Consider the following 20,599-nt stretch of genomic DNA (forward strand, 5'->3'; position numbering starts at 1 on the left):
GAGGTAAACGGTCGCCAATAAGCTCTTTTGCTGTGGGACAGTCTCAACGAACTGTTGAAGGTTACGAGCTCTTGGATGTGGGGTTTGGTGGCGAACGGTCATGTTCCGACATCATCATCGTGATCGTGAGAAGGGGCGAACTGCGGGCGGAGGCCTGCGGTTTCCCGCGCATGGACTGCATACCGAGGCCTGCGTTTCCCGTGAGTGAACTGTGCATGAAGGCCTGTGCTGTTCCCACCAAAGACGCGGGGGTTTTGACGATTCCCGAGGGGGTTCAGGAGACTCTCAGAGCTAAGTACCGAACAACACATACGTATTTATTTTCACTTTATTGTTCCCTTTGTCTGTATACGAGTCTGTGTGGGGACGTCCCATTTAGGAATCTTAGTTTTGCCATGTGTTATTTTGTTACCTGCATTTCTTCAATAACGCCGGTATTTTTGTACATTTTAAATCTTGTGTCGGCTTGAAATTATCATCGCAGGTTCGAAGACGTCTGGTGGGACCCGTGAAGGTAAGTTCGTCACTATCCTTTCCCTCGCGTGTAAAGAACACCGTCATTTTTGACTGAACGCCTCGGAGTGTAAGCTCGTTCGGCTATCCGTTTCCTTGGAGGATTTTAATCCTTAGGAACAGGACAGTATATTGGTCTCGTGTGTTATTCTGTCTGTTTGTCTGTCTGTCTGTATGTCAGTCACCTACAGGTCAAAATTTTCAACAGATCTTCACGAAACTTCAGCAAATGGTAGAGTTGGTCATAAGCAAGAGGCCTATTGTTTTTGGGGTCAAAAGGTGAATAGGTCAACATAGGCCAAAGGTTACCAACTTTGTTAAATTTTTTTAATCCTCAATTTTCATTCAATTCAATTGAAATTTGAAGGGAATTTGCATATCTGGTCACTGAATTCAACCACCCAGTATTTTTGAGGTCAACATAGGCCAGCTTTCTAAAATCCTCAATTTTCATCCGATTGACTTGAATTTTTTTGAAGATTTGTATACCAGGTCACTGAATTCAACCACCAAGTATTTTTGAGGTCATTATAGGCCAACAACCTATTTTAGGGATTTCGCAAGTATCGTGCTGTGCATGACATATTTCTTGTTTTATTTGTTTTTGTAAATGTGATGGACATATTGTTACAGACGTGGCTTAGATGTTAGTTTACCGAGCGGTTTTGGTATGACCACGTCTGCACAAGTTACCGATTATACTCGACGTTGACGAAGCCGCGCTACGCTGGATCAATAAGGAAAAAGAAGACACCCGGCTGGGTTATAATGACAGACACCAATGTTTCGATTCTCAATTATATTCGTACGGAAAAGGTTAGATTACAGGGGCTAGAGGTATATCACAGGAAGACAGGCACTTAGACACACTTATATTAACCCCGGACAGACGACAGGTAAACGGGACAAGGCTGACTCACACGGGGGTGGATGGCAGGAAAGGCAGATAGCGATGGCTCAAGGTGCACTCTTGGCTCAAAGCAGGGTACAGTCCGGTCCAAAGATGCGGGGAGGTCACAGCGCTCGGAGGGGACGTTCTTTCTCAGGCGGGTCTTTCTCTCTCAGCGATCGCAGGCAACGTTCTTTCTCAGGCGGGGCGCATCTGACTCAGCGCTCGCAGGTACCTCTTTCTCCAGCTGGGGGCGCATCTCTCCTCACGTCCGCTAAGTCGCCACGTATATCCGGCGGGGAGTGACACGCCCTCGGCTCGTTAGCTCCGCCCCAGATGGAATCGGTCCGCCCTTCTGATTGGGTGCGGGGGGGTTACCAGGCTCCGCCCTTGACGAGGAGCTGACAGCCAGCCCCTCTGGTAACCCCGTGGAGCGCCGAGCCGGTGTGAGGACGCATCCTCCCCCGCGCCGCCGCGCCGCCCCCATCTCCTCTGTTGTTGTAGTTATAGTTGTGGAAGAAGATGGAAGGAGGTATGGAAGATGGAAGGAGGTATGGGGAAGGTCCTAAACTCACTACTGATGCCATATAATCACATTCTGGTGCAACGAAGAGTCATAATTAATGGAAACGAGGCCTTAACTGACATAGACTAAGAATAACTAGCAAGATGTCCGAAAGTTGTCTACGTGTGGTGCGGTGGACCTGGGCACGACATTTAATGGGGGAATAAGGGGAAGGTCGGCTCTACTGATTGTTGTTTACAGACAATGGGACTAGGGAATGGGGGATTGGGGATAGTTGGGGAGTATTGGGGAAAATAGGGGAATATTTACAAGCGGATATGGAGGCCAAATTCCATATTCGCAACATTGCACCCTTCTCTACCCTCGGGGCGTCCCGACCCGATAAATTTTTACCTACTTTAGTGTGGCACGCAATGTAGTTCCCTCTACTATTAACTCTACCCTGAGTGCGACAGTTTTACAGATATTCACAAATGAGTAAATATGTCCCCCTGCGACGTTGCACCCTTCTCCTCACAGAAACACACCCACTGGATAACCGAATCCGGAAAGAATTCGCAAACTAAACATACAGCCGGTAGGGAGCATTATTTACACGACTACGCTGCTATTTACACTACGATCCAGGACCTGTTTTTGGAGGAACACATGCAGATGTTATGCATAGAGAGAGCGCGCTTGCCAGCATCTCCAGCATCTTGCCAGGGACTGTACCCTGCTTTGAGCCATGCCAGCATCTTGGCATCATCTTTGACCAAACCCTCTCCTTCGACAAATACACTAAACAGATCACAAAGACAGCCTTCTTCCACCTGAAAAACATCGCCCGTCTCCGTCCATCCCTCTCCTCTGTGGCTGCAGAAACCCTCATCCACGCCTTCATCACTTCCCGTCTGGACTACTGCAATAGCCTCCTTTATGGTTCACCCTCAACAATCACCAATAAACTCCAATACATTCAGAACTCCGCTGCCCGTCTACTCACCCATTCCCGGACCCGTGACCACATCACCCCCGTCCTTTACAAGCTTCACTGGCTCCCCATCTCCCAGAGAATCCAGTACAAAATCCTCCTCTTGACCTACAAAGCCCTCCATAACCTGGCCCCATCCTACCTGGCTGACCTCCTCTCCAGACACACTCCCACCCGCAACCTCCGCTCTGCTGGTACCAACCTCCTGACCCCCCCCATCCGGACCAAATTTAGATCCTGGGGGGACAGGGCCTTCTCCATCGCTGCTCCCACCCTCTGGAACTCGCTACCTCACACCATCAGAGACTCCTCCTCACTCACCACATTCAAAACATCACTCAAGACCCACCTGTTCAACACTGCATTCAACATTTAACCCACAGCATCTAACCCCTGACTATCTCCTCTCCTTCTCCCTCCTTTGTGCTTTGAATATTTCCCTATTGATTCTTCTTTTTTTGCAATTGTCTTTATGTTTTGCTATGCGTTATGTTTTGCACTCTGTCAAAGCGTCTTTGGGCTTCCTGAAAAGCGCTATATAAAATAAATGCATTATTATTATTATTATTATCTCTCTCTCCTCTCTCTCTACCCCAAAGCCAGATCCTCGGAGGTGGGAGACAAAAGAAGCAGACAAGTGAGTAAGGTGGTAAGGGCGCAAAAGTGCACGCAATGTAAGGTGATGCACACTGGGGGCACATGGGAACCAGGTGAGACAGGTACGTTCCTATCGTACGCCCCCCCCCCCCACCAGGTAACCTACATGGCCCCTCCCTTACCCCTTACTGTATCCACAAAACACAACACTACCCATAAACATCTACTTTACAAATCAACAAACATCCCTACTGTCTTCCCTGTTCCTCCCATAAACCAAATTCGTCTTCTCTCCCTCCTAACCAATCAAATTTGCCATTTTCAACTCTCATCAAAATTTGCCATCTCCAACTGAACATCAAAATTTGCCATTACCAATTCATCATCAGTCCCTCCTAGGGAGGGAGAGATGGAATCACCCCAATGTCTCATCCACGTCGTGATGCGTCTCACCAATCCACACCGCAATTCTCATTTCCTGCACAAAACAAAGAAAACACAGGTGTGGAGTCATCATCATCACCACAGGTAAGTGGCTGCGTATGGTGCGACAGGTTCTTCAATCCTAACTATTTCCTAAATGACTTTAACAACTTTACACTACCCGGGGTCTTCCTCCGGCCAAACCATTGGCCCTCTTACACTATGGGTTCTAAAAACCAATTCCCATTGGCCAAACTGTGGTGCGCTTCAATTTGGGGTCTCACTCCCCCGATTCATCTCCCGGTGCCCTCGCACAATTTCTGGGCTGCGGCGTGTACCTCTCCCAGTGGGTCTACCCACCTGCACACCTCCACCACTGCAGTTGCCTCCGAGCTTACCTGCTCCTTACCCTAACCTAACTACCTGGGGAAGGCCCTCTGGCGCTCTCCCCACTCGGTGCCCTCTCTGGCACTGGGCTACCCGGGTCCATCCTCCGGATCCTCGGGCCCCATCCACAACTCTACCGGCTCCCAGAGCCCACCTGCGGCCTCACCTGGCCGACATCCTCACAGTGGTGGAGTGCCCAACCAACTACACACACTAACAGGCTACACGCCCAGCCATTTCCACAACACTAATGCACCCATTCACAACACCATTCTGCAACCGCACCACAGATGCCAATATCCAACCACAATTTACCTATACCCTCTGCCTAACACTTACACTACCCGCCCCGGGTACTCGTGAAAGGGGTCCACTCTTCCCCCATCCACACCTTCGCACCATGCACACCACTCCGTACCACTTACTCCAACTCTCTCCACACACCTGTACTTGCACACCTGTGCTCTCACACCTGGTGCCACCTGCACCCTTCTCTCCCCAAGCGCATTCGCGCTGATCCACAACACTCACTACTCATACACTGCTCCACACACCTGTCCAGTTGCACACCTGTGCAATCACACCTGTTCAATCCTCACACACACAGCATCATCTCAGCTAACTACTCCCTTCTGAAACTTGCGCTTCCCAGTCGTCCCTTTAACTATTGCGCTCCCTCGTCATTATCAACCACACTAAACTACCTGCGTCCCCACTACAGGTATCAGTCACTAACTAAACTTAACGTTACCTAATGTCATCTTCTAGATCCCTACACACAATATCCTAACCCACCCGGGCTAGTTTTCACTGCCATACACCCCATAAGCTATTGCTCCTTTGCCCCCACACATGGGAAGGGTGGCAGGGATGCCAGCCTTACCCACCGGGCCCATTGCTCACTACCAATTTTGCACATCAAATTTCAACAAATTAAAAATTTGCCAATCACTGCCCATCATCTGCCAATCACTACTGCCAATCCTTTGCCAATCATCAAATTTTGTTTTTCTCTAATTTGGGGTCCAAAACACTAACCTCATCACCCAGTCGACTCACTAATACCTCTCGGTGCGCCAATCCCTGTCCAAAGCCCGGCTTCGTAAAGCCAAGCAATGGATGCTGGTTGTTTTGTGCCAGCGGCTGGATACATCCCGCATTCGGTGCAGGGAAGGAGGTTTACCCGGGCCGAGATCCCACGCATCACCTCGGCGTGGAGCCATCCAATGTCCCGATCTCGACCTGCCGGCACGTCTCAACAAAACGTGGTCGCCATAACGACCCTTCCTATCGGGCTGCCAGCTCCGCCTAGTGGAGCCTGGACGCGGCCGTTCAAAGCGAGGCCCAGCACGCACCGAGGGCCCGATTCGGCTATAAGTCGTTCTAAACTCTATCCCGTCTAACGTCGATGCTTCACCTGGACGCTTACACCCCGCAGCCCGTTCCTTGCTCACACATCCAGCCGTGCCCATGCTCCTCGTACCTTTCCTTACACACCCAGGTACACCCATTCCTCTCACAGCCTTGGTCACACACCTGACCACCAAACACTTTGGCACACATTCGTTGCTCGCACACCTCACCAATACACCGCTTCGCACCCCCTCCTCGGTCACCTCCTCTGTGACAATCACAGGTGTGCCCTCATTCGCACACCCAACCACGTGCCTCACCACCAACTCCAGCGTGCATTCCCACTCACGCTCTACCATTCCAGGTGTGCATCCTTCCATCCCAGGTGTACATCCTCGCTCACCTGTCACAACCAACTCACTCTCCTTGTCACTCTCAATACTCTCACCTCCATTCTTGCCAGCGCACTCACCCTTACTCTTGACAGCACACTCTTTCCCCATGCACCTGTCCGTCACACACCTTTCTCGCGCACACTCTCCCGTTACACCCTCTGTAACACTCACCACAGGTGGACACTCTTCCTTACTTCTGACAGCGCACTCTTTCCTCATGCATCTGTCCGTTACACACCTTTCTCGCGCACACTCTCCCGTCACACCCTCTGTAACACTCACCACACCGCGCTTCCATGTGCTCCCTCGCACACGCGCTACGACCGACTCACTCTCGCCAGCACCCTCACTCCTTGGCACGCACTTTTTCCTCACACACCCCAGAGTCGGACTTTCTCGCACACCTCCTCTTTCGCACACCAGACCTGTCGCACACTTCACCAACGGCCTCTCACGAACACCCGGGTCCATCTCGACCCCCAAGCTTCTTAAATCCCCTGGCGCATCATACGCACGACCATATTGGTCACCACTTACACCGGGTCCTCTTCCTCTTCGCTTCTCCTCCATCACCTGCGAATCCCTCATCCGGTTAATGAGCACATCATCACGATCCAAACACAGACTTTGGACCAATTCTTTTATCTCCTCTTTTATCTCTTTCTCATCTATATTATAATAGCCATAGATGATTCTGTCTGTCTGTCTGTCTGTCTATCTGTTGGGTGTCTGTCCGGGGTGTGGCTTACTCGGTTTGCAGAGTAGCTCCACCCATTGTGGGAGAGGCTTCATATAATTATAAACAAATATCCACCATTTTATTAACTCGCATAGCTTTGAGGCCTGTTTTGTAGACCCGTGGTGTCTTGCTCTCTCTCCCAGTTTTATTTCAAATCAAATTCGATATAATATTTCATTTTTCACAGTCGCTAACATAGTTTTAGACTCGGTTGAAAAAAAACGGGAAGAAAATCCAATGAAAGTTGCCCTTTATAGAACGAAATGAATTCTCAAACGCCTGTAACTTCAAGGCCATTGAGTCTCTCTCACGCCTTTATCTCCAATCTAACTCACCATATGATTTCATTTTTATCGATGGTTTTAGACTCGGTGTCAGCAATAATTGAGAACATTCCACACACGCGGGAAAATGCAGAGATATATTTTTAAAAATCGCGTCATGGTGTATCATACACCGCCCAACATGACACCGACGGCAACGTGTCGATACATATTAAAAATTCGCTTTTGCTTTTCCGTTAAGATATATTACTATTTCGTTTGATGACAGTCGTCACAAAAACGTCAACAATGATGCCGACATATATTTCTTCGTTTTTATTTCATTCAACATTAGCCGGAAGTAAAATATGTTTCAGGAAATTACCGAGAGATATTTCTTCGTTTTTTAAAATTAGTTATGTGCGAATACACTTTAAATAGGTTTATTTGAAATCTTTAATTTTCCACAATATAATTTACTTGCCATTTATCATTTGATGATTACGAGACAAATTCCTCTTGAGGATCGTGACAATTCATGCGCTGCGTGGAAACTTCTATTTCCAAAATGAATGAGACGATCGATGAAGAACGCAGACTTGAACAGGATGCAGCAAGAAAACGAATGAGACGGGCGAACGAGTCCATCGACGAACGTCAATGCAAACTTGCGGGGTCACCCGTGGGAATCCCACGGGCATGGATGTGTGTGACATTTCGACATATTGAGTTAGATGCTGCACATTCATTTTTACAAAATGGTTACTGGCAAGTCATCAGATCCAGAAATGGTGGAATGAACACAATTTATTTACGCGCAAGCAAGAAAGCAAGACGGGCCGATTCCGACGGGCCGACGGGCGAGACGGGCCGATTTGGAGCAAGAAAAAGAACGAGACGGGAGAAAAACGAGAGAAACGAGACGGGGAAAGCCGATTGGAGAGGCGAGTGAGGAGCGATTGGAGAGGTGAGTGAGGAGCGATTGGAGGGGAGTGTGAGGTGTGATTGGAGAGGAGTGTGAGGCGCGATTGGAGAGGAGTGTGAGGCACGATTGGAGAGGAGTGTGAGGCGCGATTGGAGAGGAGTGTGAGGCGCGATTGGAGAGGAGTGTGAGGCGCGATTGGAGAGGAGTGTGAGGCGCGATTGGAGAGGAGTGTGAGGCGCGATTGGAGAGGTGTGTGAGGCGCGATTGGAGAGGTGTGTGAGGAGCGATTGGAGAGGAGTGTGAGGCGCGATTGGAGAGGAGTGTGAGGCGCGATTGGAGAGGAGTGTGAGGCGCGATTGGAGAGGAGTGTGAGGCGCGATTGGAGAGGAGTGTGAGGCGCGATTGGAGAGGAGTGTGAGGCGCGATTGGAGAGGCGTGTGAGGGATTGGAGAGGAGTGGAGTGTGAGGGATTGGAGAGGTGAGGGATTGGAAAGGAGAGGAATGTGAGGGATTGGAGAGGAGAGGAGTGCTAGGTGGAGAGAGGAGAGTGTCAGGTGGAGACAGGAGAGTGTCAGGTGGAGAGGAGTGAGGGGTCACATATTATGTGAAATAAATAAATTGTGTTCATCACACCATTTCTGGATCTGATGACTTGCCAGTAACCATTTTGTAAAAAGGAATGTGCAGCATCTAACTCAATATGTCGAAATGTCACACACATCCATGCCCGTGGGATTCCCACGGGTGACCCCGCTAGTCCCCTCTCCGTCGCTTCTTAATTTCGCTCATCCCTTCTTCCACTTCTTCTAGTTTCTGCTTCACCTCCTTTATTCCCCGGTACGTCTCCTCAAGCTCATCCTCTAAGGCTACCTTGACCGTTTCCATGTGCGTCCTCACCTGTCGGTCCTTCGTCTCCATTACCTCTATCACCTCGTCCAACCTCGTTGTCAGTCCCTCACGTACCATCTGACATTCCCTCTTCGTCGCCACCAAGTCATCTTTTAGTTCTCTCTGTGTCGCTTTTAAACCTTCTATTACCGCAGTGTTCCTTTGAACCTGCTCCACTAACTCCGTCTGTCCCACCGTCAGCTGCTCCACCTCCTGCGTCAGGTCCTCTATGCCCCCTTGTAACTTTACAGTCCCCTTTCTCACCTCCTTCTCCATGTGCTCCCTACAGTGCCTCACCTCCTCGCGCACTCCTCCGACCTCCTCACTCACTCCTCTTCTGATCTGCTCTCCCATTACTTGCATCTCCTGCCCAGATGCCATCCTCATCTGCTCCATTTCCTCCCTGTGAGCATCCAGTTTGGTTTCTACCCCCATTCTGACCCCCTCTATCTGCTGCCCCATTTGGTTAACTTCCCTTTCCGCTTGGTCCCTCATGTCCCTCAATTTGCCTTCCATGGTGTTTTCTAACCCCTCTTTCTAACCCTTTTTGCATCCCTTCCATTTGATTCTCTTGAGCGGCCATTCTGTTTTCTACCCCCGTTAACCCCTCCTGTATTTCCCCTAATCTATCGTCTAATTTCCCAAATTTCATGTCTAATCCCTTAAAATTATTGTCTAATCCCTCTATTCTACTCCCTAACCCTCCGATCTGCGCCCCCATGTCCTCCCTCAATTTCTCGCTATTGGACCCCATTCTTTGTTCTAACCGTTGGCTATTGGCCCCCATTTGGCCCTCCAATCGCTCACCCTGAGCATCCATCCGGTTCCCCATTCTGTTTGCCATTTCTTCATTATTCTGGGCCATAAGGGCCTTCATTTGTATAAAAAACAAGTTCCAATCCACCGGGGGCGCTGCCACGATCGCCGGCACGGTGACCAGCGAGGCGCCATTTTGCGTGCTTGCTACCCTCGCTGTTTCGCTCTCCTCACGTGTCTCAATTTGGTCCTGGACCGACCCTGCTTCACTCTCCCCTACCGGACCCCAGCCGTCTTGATCCGCCATAGCGCGACTTGCAAAATTCGAGGTTCGTAACACAAATCCAAATTTTGCTGTTATAATTTCGTCGAGCGCAGTAACCGCGGGACCGCGCTCCGGATCGATTTTGTCGAGCGCAGTACGCGCTCCGAATCGATTTTCCCTCCCAAAATTTGGGCCTAACTAATTTAGTCCCGGGTCCGAATCTCACTCCTCGACACCAATTGTTACAGACGTGGCTTAGATGTTAGTTTACCGAGCGGTTTTGGTATGACCACGTCTGCACAAGTTACCGATTATACTCGACGTTGACGGAGCCGCGCTACGCTGGATCAATAAGGAAAAAGAAGACACCCGGCTGGGTTATAATGACAGACACCAATGTTTCGATTCTCAATTATATTCGTACGGAAAAGGTTAGATTACAGGGGCTAGAGGTATATCACAGGAAGACAGGCACTTAGACACACTTATATTAACCCCGGACAGACGACAGGTAAACGGGACAAGGCTGACTCACACGGGGGTGGATGGCAGGAAAGGCAGATAGCGATGGCTCAAGGTGCACTCTTGGCTCAAAGCAGGGTACAGTCCGGTCCAAAGATGCGGGGAGGTCACAGCGCTCGGAGGGGACGTTCTTTCTCAGGCGGGTCTTTCTCTCTCAGCGATCGCAGGCAACGTTCTTTCTCAGGCGGGGCGCATCTGACTCAGCGCTCGCAGGTACCTCTTTCTCCAGCTGGGGGCGCATCTCTCCTCACGTCCGCTAAGTCGCCACGTATATCCGGCGGGGAGTGACACGCCCTCGGCTCGTTAGCTCCGCCCCAGATGGAATCGGTCCGCCCTTCTGATTGGGTGCGGGGGGGTTACCAGGCTCCGCCCTTGACGAGGAGCTGACAGCCAGCCCCTCTGGTAACCCCGTGGAGCGCCGAGCCGGTGTGAGGATGCATCCTCCCCCGCGCCGCCGCGCCGCCCCCATCTCCTCTGTTGTTGTAGTTATAGTTGTGGAAGAAGATGGAAGGAGGTATGGAAGATGGAAGGAGGTATGGGGAAGGTCCTAAACTCACTACTGATGCCATATAATCACATTCTGGTGCAACGAAGAGTCATAATTAATGGAAACGAGGCCTTAACTGACATAGACTAAGAATAACTAGCAAGATGTCCGAAAGTTGTCTACGTGTGGTGCGGTGGACCTGGGCACGACATTTAATGGGGGAATAAGGGGAAGGTCGGCTCTACTGATTGTTGTTTACAGACAATGGGACTAGGGAATGGGGGATTGGGGATAGTTGGGGAGTATTGGGGAAAATAGGGGAATATTTACAAGCGGATATGGAGGCCAAATTCCATATTCGCAACAATATGTTGTAATAATTTATTTTGGTGTTGAATTATCATGGTTCTTGTTATATTTAAATTTGATTATTTATATTGATAACAAGATGCAATTTTTACTTTTTTTAATGGTACTCTATACACTATACACATGGTACTCTATACACTTATACCTGGCTCTAAGAATACACGAATACGTTTTTACTTTTTCACTAATTTGTATGCACATTTCAGATTTTGGACCTTTTTATTCTCTGCATGTTCATTTTATGTAAACCATGGGCAATTCTGCTTATTGCCTCAATACATTGGAGGAAATAAAACCGTTTTTGGATTTGATTTGTGATTTGGTCTGATTGGGTTGTTCGAACTTGGTTAGTTCTGATCACGTCTGGTTCGGACATCACAACTCGGTTAGACCTGATCACGTCTGGTTCGGACATCACAACTCGGTTAGACCTGATCACGTCTGGTTCGGACATCCGAACTCGGTTAGCTCTTTGATCGTGTTTGGTTCGAAAATCCGAACTTGGTTACCCCTATGATCACGTCTGGTTCGGACATCACAACTCGGTTAGACCTGATCACGTCTGGTTCGGACATCCGAACTCGGTTAGCTCTTTGATCATGTTTGGTTCGAAAATCCGAACTTGGTTACCCCAATGATCACGTCTGGTTCAGACATCTCAACTCTGTTTGCTCTAATCACATCTGGTGCAGACATCCCAACTTGGTTAGCTGGGTGATTCTGTATGGTTCGGACATCCGAGCTCGGATAGCTTAGTGATCGGGTGTGGTTAGGCCATCAGAGTTGGTAGAACAAGGTGATTTCTTACTTTGTCTCATGTTTTTTTTTGTGTCCAAAACCCTTCCTTTTCTTTCCCATCATCCACCCCAAGATTTCCCAAGTTACATTATGACCACTCTGCGTGCGCAGGTTTTGGAGCCTTTGTCGACAAAACCGTGATGCCTTATGTAAGCACTGTACCTGGAAAATTGCGTAACCCTTGTGGAGTTCAAGAGGAGATCTGCTCAAGACCTTTTGGCTTTCGTAATGTGCTTCCTCTGACGGCACGGAGTGACCGTTTTAACCGGTTGGTCGGTCGGCAGCGCGTTTCCGGCAACCTGGACTCCCCAGAGGGTGGCTTTGATGCCATCATGCAGGTTGCTGCATGCAAGGTATACCATGGTTGTGATGTCGTGAAACTTGGGGATAGTTATTAGGGGTAGAAAAGATCATGGTTATGGAGGAATGATGACCTGAGATGGTGTTGAACAGTTGTTTTAAAGCCCTGAAGGAAGTTGGTTCCCCTGGTGGGAAACAAAGGAACATATGAGTGGAGGTGAGCATTGAGTCTGGATTTTGAGTTTCCCCAGACAGGGGTTGATGGACGACAAAGCACAGAAAGGGCAGAGTAAGCAAGACAGAAAGTAGGTGGTAGACCATAGAGACCACTGACCTGACTGTGATGTGAATGTGAAAGTTATTGGTCCAGACACTCAGCTTCATTGCAGGAGACTCAGCTTAAATGTTTGAGTGAATGAACTTTGTGAAGAGGAAGGTTAGATAGTCCTTCCTGAGAGAGTGAGAGTGTGAGATTTCTCAGGATTTAAAGACAGTAGGTGTTTTTTCTTTGGCATACTAAGTTGAGGCTCGTGTAAGAACTAACACATAGAACATATAATAAAGGGAGCGGGAGACAAGGGGGAGGGTGGGGAGAGGGAAGCACAACAACGGTAGAGAACAGGGACATCAGGAGGTCTGTGGAAGGGAGAGGGCTGGGCCGGGTACACGGAAATTTCGAAAATTGTTTGACGAACTCGTGATTTATCTTTTTTTCAGAGAAGAGGATGCAGTCTGTCTATCTGAAGGATGAGGGACGTCACGACACAGGGTGGAGTCATCAGAAAATAGATAAAGAAGATTGTTCCAGAGAGTCAGAGGGGTCATTGATAAGGACTAGGACTGGAGGACCCAGAACACTGCCTTGGGCACTCTAGTCTTGACAGGTAGAGGAGATGAAAGGATTCCGTTGAAAGCCGCACTTTGGCTCGGAGCGTAGAGGAAGTCAGTAAGCCAGGTGTGGAGTTGGCATTGGATACCATAGGTGGAGAGTTTGAAGAGCAAGGCGGGATGCCAGAGATTTTACACTTTTGCAAGAGCCCTCTCACCCTCTCGACCTTCTCATGCACATCTCACTCTTACGAGGAGGTAAGTGGACCAAGTACAATCTGTATCAGCTCAGCGAAACAAGATAAGAATTCCACTGTTTTTATTTAAAACTGGCTTGGTACCCGTGCTACGCACAGGTGGGAGGCCTGAGTCTGAAAATAACGTTTTGAGAAATTTTATGAAAACTCCCACCCACTTTAGGACATGTGCAGGGACCCCAAAAGATGCACTGAAAATTTGATGGGGCTGCTCCCAAAACTGTAGCAGTAGTACTGTATAAAATCAATCTACTAATTGGCGAAACTGCGAATCCCGAACCCGTGAATGAGTTTACATGCGGAGAGAGCAGTTTCGTACGAGTGGAAACTCCAAATCCTAATTGTATTGAGAAGTTGATGACACCTCGCACCCACATTAGGACATCCGCTGGGACCCCAAAAGTTTCCACAGAAGGTTTGGCGGGGCTAGTCGCAAAACTGAGGGGGTCGTTTGGGGACGGAAGTACGGACGGACAGACCTGTTTTGTTATATAGATGAGATGCACACCCATACCCAGGTATTCTGTGATGTTCTTTGTCATATAATGTTCTTACCTTATCTTATGTTCCTGCAATACGTCACAATGGCTGGTCACTTAAGGTACTGTGGAATGGTCTCAAATTAGGATGAGGAGATGATGATGATGATGATGATGATGATGATGATGATGATGATGATGATGATGACGACGACGACGACGACGACGACGACGACGACGATGATGACGATGATGATGATGGTGATGATTTGGATAAATGAAATACAACTGACAATCAAAGATTTGTTGAGCACAAGAAATTGGCATTTGGTGATGCCAACCTGAATCAGTGGTGTAATGGTTCGAACATCCACCCTGAGTCTGGAAGGTCGATGGTTCGATCCCCATCCCAACCACACCAAAGACTAACATTGGTACGTGCTGCTTCCTTGCTTGGCGTGTTCAGCACGAAGGGGATAGCGTATGGATGGACCGTAACCACGTGGTGCAGACTCCACACCTGTAGACGTCATCATTGTGCCACGTACTCCATTGAGGATTTGGTGTAAACGTCACACTTTGTTTGTGCAGATTATTCCCATTTATACAAACCATGGAGGTGTTTAAAGTAGATGTCCATCCCAAAATAGCTTTATGTTCGTGACGTCACGATTCGCTCCATCGTCACTTCATCACTTTGTGACATTTGATGAGAGTTTGTGCCATTTTGCATGGTAACTGAACCTTTGCTGGCATCGTTTCCATCTCCATGAACCAAATTGTACAAAAATAAACCACGTGACTATATTTTGAAGCAGCCTGAGGAAGGCAACTCCAAAAGGTTGGTAGGATGTGATCAACAGGTGTACCGCAGTATCCTGGATGGATGGTTCTCGGTAAATGATACAGGTAACCTTCGTGAGCACCTTCTCGGTTGACCATTGCTTTGGAATTCTGTGCCAAGTTTCCTCTTGTGTGACCCAAGTGTGAACTCGTTGACGTCATCATTTGTTAGCAACTTCTTGAGGAACGACAAGGACCTCAGGTGGATGACGCCCTGTTTTCTGCACGTGACGCTTCAGGAGAAGATTGGTTGGAGGAACGTGACTCGACTCCTGGTGTTTTCCACCGACGCGGAATTCCATTCGGCCGGCGATGGGAAGCTGGGTGGCATCGTGGTGCCCAACGATGGACGATGCCACTTGAACTCTGGAGGGGTGTACACACGCAGCCATCTTTACGTAAGATGGTCTACCACATGGCTAAAGGGAAGTAGCTTACAAGGTTGATGTACACCTGGAGACATAACATTGATACGTTAAGAAAACAATGATAAAAGCAAAGTGAGACCCCCACACTCAGGGGGGCACTCGTAATCTCACCCCTCATCCCCCATGAAATTGCATCGCCTCTGCCCGGACCCCATGTTGAGCCCCTGGGTACATGTCCGTACATTAATCCTCTACTGGTCTCAGGGGGTGGGGGACATGGGGTCACCGGGGTCAAAACGGGGAAACAAATTTAAACAACATTGGATAGGCCCCATCAGGTCATACCTGGGAGAACGTTTTGTCATCTTTCAACCTTCCTTCAGGTGGGAAGAGTGGCGACTCGACTCTTGTCGTTATTATCAACTTGCAATGTTCCACAAAATAACGAAATCTTATAAACAAAGACGGAGGTTTTATAAACCATTAGTCACAGATTCCTGTAAACATCAAAGTTTAAACATGTTTGGTGATGACCTAGGTATGGCATTCTGATTGGTTGTTCACGCTCATCATGGAGAATGTCATTCTGGCCTGACTTGCAGGACTACCCCTCTGTGGGACAACTTGCACAGCAGCTCGGAGACAGAAACATCCAGTCCATCTTCGCTGTCAGCCATGAGTTTCAGCATATCTACGAGGTACCGAGATCTCCTCACAATGATACATGCTCATGGGAAATTTGGGTACAGGGTTAGTTGGTGTTGGTATAAACCGAGCTCTTAGTGGTAGACAGACTCCTAAACCGAGCTCTTAGTGGCAGACGGACTCCTAAACCGAGCTCTTAGTGGTAGACAGACTCCTAAACCGAGCTCTTAGTGGTAGACAGACTCCTAAACCGAGCTCTTAGTGGCAGACGGACTCCTAAACCGAGCTCTTAGTGGCAGACGGACTCCTAAACCGAGCTCTTAGTGGTAGACAGACTCCTAAACCGAGCTCTTAGTGGTAGACAGACTCCTAAACCAAGCTCTTAGTGGTAGACAGACTCCTAAATGGAGCTCTTAGTGGTAGACAGACTCCTAAACCGAGCTCTTAGTGGTAGACAGACTCCTAAACCAAGCTCTTAGTGGTAGACAGACTCCTAAATGGAGATCTTAGTGGTAGACAGACTCCTAAACCGAGCTCTTAGTGGTAGACAGACTCCTAAACCGAGCTCTTAGTGGTAGACAGACTCCTAAACCAAGCTCTTAGTGGTAGACAGACTCCTAAACCAAGCTCTTAGTGGTAGACAGACTCCTAAATGGAGCTCTTAGTGGTAGACAGACTCCTAAACCAAGCTCTTAATGGTAGACAGACTCCTAAACCGAGCTCTTAGTGGTAGACAGACTCCTAAACCGAGCTCTTAGTGAAAGACAGACTCCTCAACCGAGCTCTTAGTGGTAGACAGGCTCCTCAACCGAGCTCTTAGTGGTAGATAGACTCCTAAACCGAGCTCTTAGTGGGAGACAGACTCCTAAACGGAGCTCTTAGTGGTAGACAGACTCCTAAATGGAGCTCTTAGTGGTAGACAGACTCCTAAACCGAGCTCTTAGTGGTAGACAGACTCCTAAACCAAGCTCTTAGTGGTAGACAGACTCCTAAACCAAGCTCTTAGTGGTAGACAGACTCCTAAATGGAGCTCTTAGTGGTAGACAGACTCCTAAACCAAGCTCTTAATGGTAGACAGACTCCTAAACCGAGCTCTTAGTGGTAGACAGACTCCTAAACCGAGCTCTTAGTGAAAGACAGACTCCTCAACCGAGCTCTTAGTGGTAGACAGGCTCCTCAACCGAGCTCTTAGTGGTAGATAGACTCCTAAACCGAGCTCTTAGTGGTAGACAGACTCCTAAACGGAGCTCTTAGTGGTAGACAGACTCCTAAATGGAGCTCTTAGTGGTAGACAGACTCCTCAACCGAGCTCTTAGTGGTAGACAGACTCCTCAACCGAGCTCTTAGTGGTAGACAGATTCCTAAACCGAGCTCTTAGTGTTAGACAGACTCGTAAATGGAGCTCTTCGTGGTAGACAGACTCCTAAACTGAGCTCTTCATGGTAGACAGTCTCCTAAACCAAGGTCTTAGTGGTAGACAGACTACTCAACCGAGCTCTTAGTGGTAGACAGATTCCTAAACCGAGCTCTTCGTGGTAGACAGCGTCCTAAACCGAGCTCTTCGTGGCAGACAGTCTTCTAAACCAAGCTCTTAGTGGTAGACAGACTACTCAACCAAGCTCTTAGTGGTAGACCGACTCCTAAACTGAGCTCTTCATGGGAGACAGTCTCCTAAACCAAGCTCTTAGTGGTAGACAGACTACTCAACCGAGCTCTTAGTGGTAGACAGATTCCTAAACCGAGCTCTTCGTGGTAGACAGCCTCCTAAACCGAGCTCTTCGTGGTAGACAGTCTTCTAAACCAAGCTCTTAGTGGTAGACAGACTACTCAACCGAGCTCTTAGTGGTAGACAGACTCCAAAACTGAGCTCTTCATGGTAGACAGTCTCCTAAACCAAGCTCTTAGTGGTAGACAGACTACTCAACCGCGCTCTTAGTGGTAGACAGACTCCTAAACCGAGCTCTTAGTGTTAGACAGACTCCTAAACGGAGCTCGTAGTGGAAGACAGACTCCTAAACCGAGCTCTTAGTGGTAGACAGACTCCTAAACTGAGCTCGTAGTGGTTGACAGACTCCTAAACCGAGCTCTTAGTGGTTGACAGACTCCTAAACCGAGCTCTTCATGGTAGACAGACTCCTAAACCGAGCTCTTAGTGGTAGACTGACTCCTAAACCAAGCTCTTAGTGGTAGACAGACTCCTAAACCGAGCTCTTCGTGGTAGACAGACGCCTAAACCGAGCTCTTCGTGGTAGACAGACTCCTAAACCAAGCTCTTAGTGGTAGACTGACTCCTAAACCGAGCTCTTAGTGGTAGACTGACTCCTAAACCGAGCTCTTAGTGGTAGACTGACTCCTAAACCGAGCTCTTAGTGGTAGACAGACTCCTAAACCGAGCTCTTAGTGGTAGACAGACTCCTAAACCGAGCTCTTAGTGGTAGACAGACTCGTAAATGGAGCTCTTCGTGGTAGACAGACTCCTAAACTGAGCTCTTCAGGGTAGACAGTCTCCTAAACCAAGCTCTTAGTGGTAGACCGACTACTCAACCGAGCTCTTAGTGGTAGACAGATTCCTGAACCGAGCTCTTCGTGGTAGACAGCCTCCTAAACCGAGCTCTTCATGGTAGACAGTCTTCTAAACCAAGCTCTTAGTGGTAGACAGACGACTCAACCGAGCTCTTAGTGGGAGACAGACTCCTAAACTGAGCTCTTCATGGTAGACAGTCTTCTAAACCAAGCTCTTAGTGGTAGACAGACGACTCAACCGAGCTCGTAGTGGTTGACAGACTCCTAAACTGAGCTCTTAGTGGTAGACAGACTACTCAACCGAGCTCTTAGTGGTAGACAGACTCCTAAACCGAGCTCTTAGTGGTAGACAGACTCCTAAACCGAGCTCTTCGTGGTAGACAGCCTCCTAAACCGAACTCTTCGTGGTAGACAGTCTTCTAAACCAAGCTCTTAGTGGTAGACAGACTACTCAACCGAGCTCTTAGTGGTAGACAGACTCCTAAACCGAGCTCTTCGTGGTAGACAGACTCCTAAACCGAGCTCTTCGTGGTAGACAGCCTCCTAAACCGAACTCTTCGTGGTAGACAGACTCCTAAACCAAGCTCTTAGTGGTAGACAGACTACTCAACCGAGCTCTTAGTGGTAGGCAGACTCCTAAACCGAGCTCGTAGTGGTTGACAGACTCCTAAACCGAGCTCTTAGTGGTTGACAGACTCCTAAAGCGAGCTCTTCGTGGTAGACAGACTCCTAAACCGAGCTCTTAGTGGTAGACTGACTCCTAAACCAAGCTCTTAGTGGTAGACAGACTCCTAAACCGAGCTCTTTGTGGTAGACAGACTCCTAAACCGAGCTCTTCATGGTAGACAGACTCCTAAACCGAGCTCTTAGTGGTAGACTGACTCCTAAATCGAGCTCTTAGTGGTGGACAGACTCCTAAACCGAGCTCTTAGTGGTGGACAGACTCCTAAACCGAGCTCTTAGTGGTAGACAGACTCCTAAACCGAGCTCTTAGTGGTAGACAGACTCCTAAACCGAGCTCTTAGTGGTAGACAGTCTCCTAAACCGAGCTCTTAGTGGTAGACAGACTCCTAAACCGAGCTCTTCGTGGTAGACAGACTCCTAAAGCGAGCTCTTAGTGGTGGACAGACTCCTAAACCGAGCTCTTAGTGGTAGACAGACTCCTAAACCGAGCTCTTAGTGGTAGACAGACTCCTAAACCGAGCTCTTAGTGGTAGACAGTCTCCTAAACCGAGCTCTTAGTGGTAGACAGACTCCTAAACCGAGCTCTTCATGGTAGACAGACTCCTAAAGTGAGGTCTTAGTGGTCGACAGACTCCTAAACCGAGCTCTTAGTGGTGGACAGACTCCTAAACCGAGCTCTTAGTGGTAGACAGACTCCTAAATGGAGCTCTTAGTGGTAGACAGACTCCTAAACCGAGCTCTTAGTGGTAGACAGACTCCTAAACCGAGCTCTTCGTGGTAGACAGACTCCTAAACCGAGCTCTTAGTGGTTGACAGACTCCTAAACCGAGCTCTTAGTGGTGGACAGACTCCTAAACCGAGCTCTTAGTGGTAGACAGACTCCTAAATGGAGCTCTTAGTGGTAGACAGACTCCTAAACCGAGCTCTTAGTGGTAGACAGACTCCTATACCGAGCTCTTAGTGGTAGACAGACTCCTAAACCGAGCTCTTAGTGGTTGACAGACTCCTAAACCGAGCTCTTAGTGGTAGACAGACTCCTAAACCGAGCTCTTAGTGGTAGACAGTCTCCTAAACCGAGCTCTTAGTGGTAGACAGACTCCTAAACCGAGCTCTTCGTGGTAGACAGACTCCTAAAGCGAGCTCTTAGTGGTTGACAGTCTCCTAAACCGAGCTCTTAGTGGTAGACAGACTCCTAAACCGAGCTCTTCGTGGTAGACAGACTCCTAAAGCGAGCTCTTAGTGGTTGACAGACTCCTAAACCGAGCTCTTAGTGGTGGACAGACTCCTAAACCGAGCTCTTAGTGGTAGACAGACTCCTAAACCGAGCTCTTCATGGTAGACAGACTCCTAAACTGAGCTCTTAGTGGTAGACAGACTCCTAAACCGAGCTCTTAGTGGTAGACAGACTCCTAAACCGAGCTCTTCGTGGTAGACAGACTCCTAAAGCGAGCTCTTAGTGGTTGACAGTCTCCTAAACCGAGCTCTTAGTGGTAGACAGACTGCTAAACCGAGCTCTTCGTGGTAGACAGACTCCTAAAGCGAGCTCTTAGTGGTTGACAGACTCCTAAACCGAGCTCTTAGTGGTAGACAGACTCCTATACCGA

The 20,599-nt window shown here is 48.7% G+C and overlaps 1 protein-coding gene across 1 annotated transcript in view; it reads left to right on the plus strand.

The window, feature by feature from the left end:
* The window catches only part of LOC137429571 (integrin beta-1-like), an 80,243-nt gene that overhangs the window by 32,403 nt on the left and 27,241 nt on the right, over positions 1-20,599 (plus strand). Inside the window, exons 6-8 of the mRNA XM_068119583.2 lie at positions 12,180-12,421; positions 15,015-15,173; positions 15,746-15,841. Coding sequence (XP_067975684.2) covers positions 12,180-12,421; positions 15,015-15,173; positions 15,746-15,841 — 497 coding nt within the window. The remainder of the gene's footprint in view (positions 1-12,179; positions 12,422-15,014; positions 15,174-15,745; positions 15,842-20,599) is intronic.

This window comes from Myxine glutinosa, chromosome 6, assembly GCF_964187855.1.
Source record: "Myxine glutinosa chromosome 6, kmMyxGlut1.1, whole genome shotgun sequence".
Classification (NCBI taxonomy): domain Eukaryota; kingdom Metazoa; phylum Chordata; class Myxini; order Myxiniformes; family Myxinidae; genus Myxine; species Myxine glutinosa.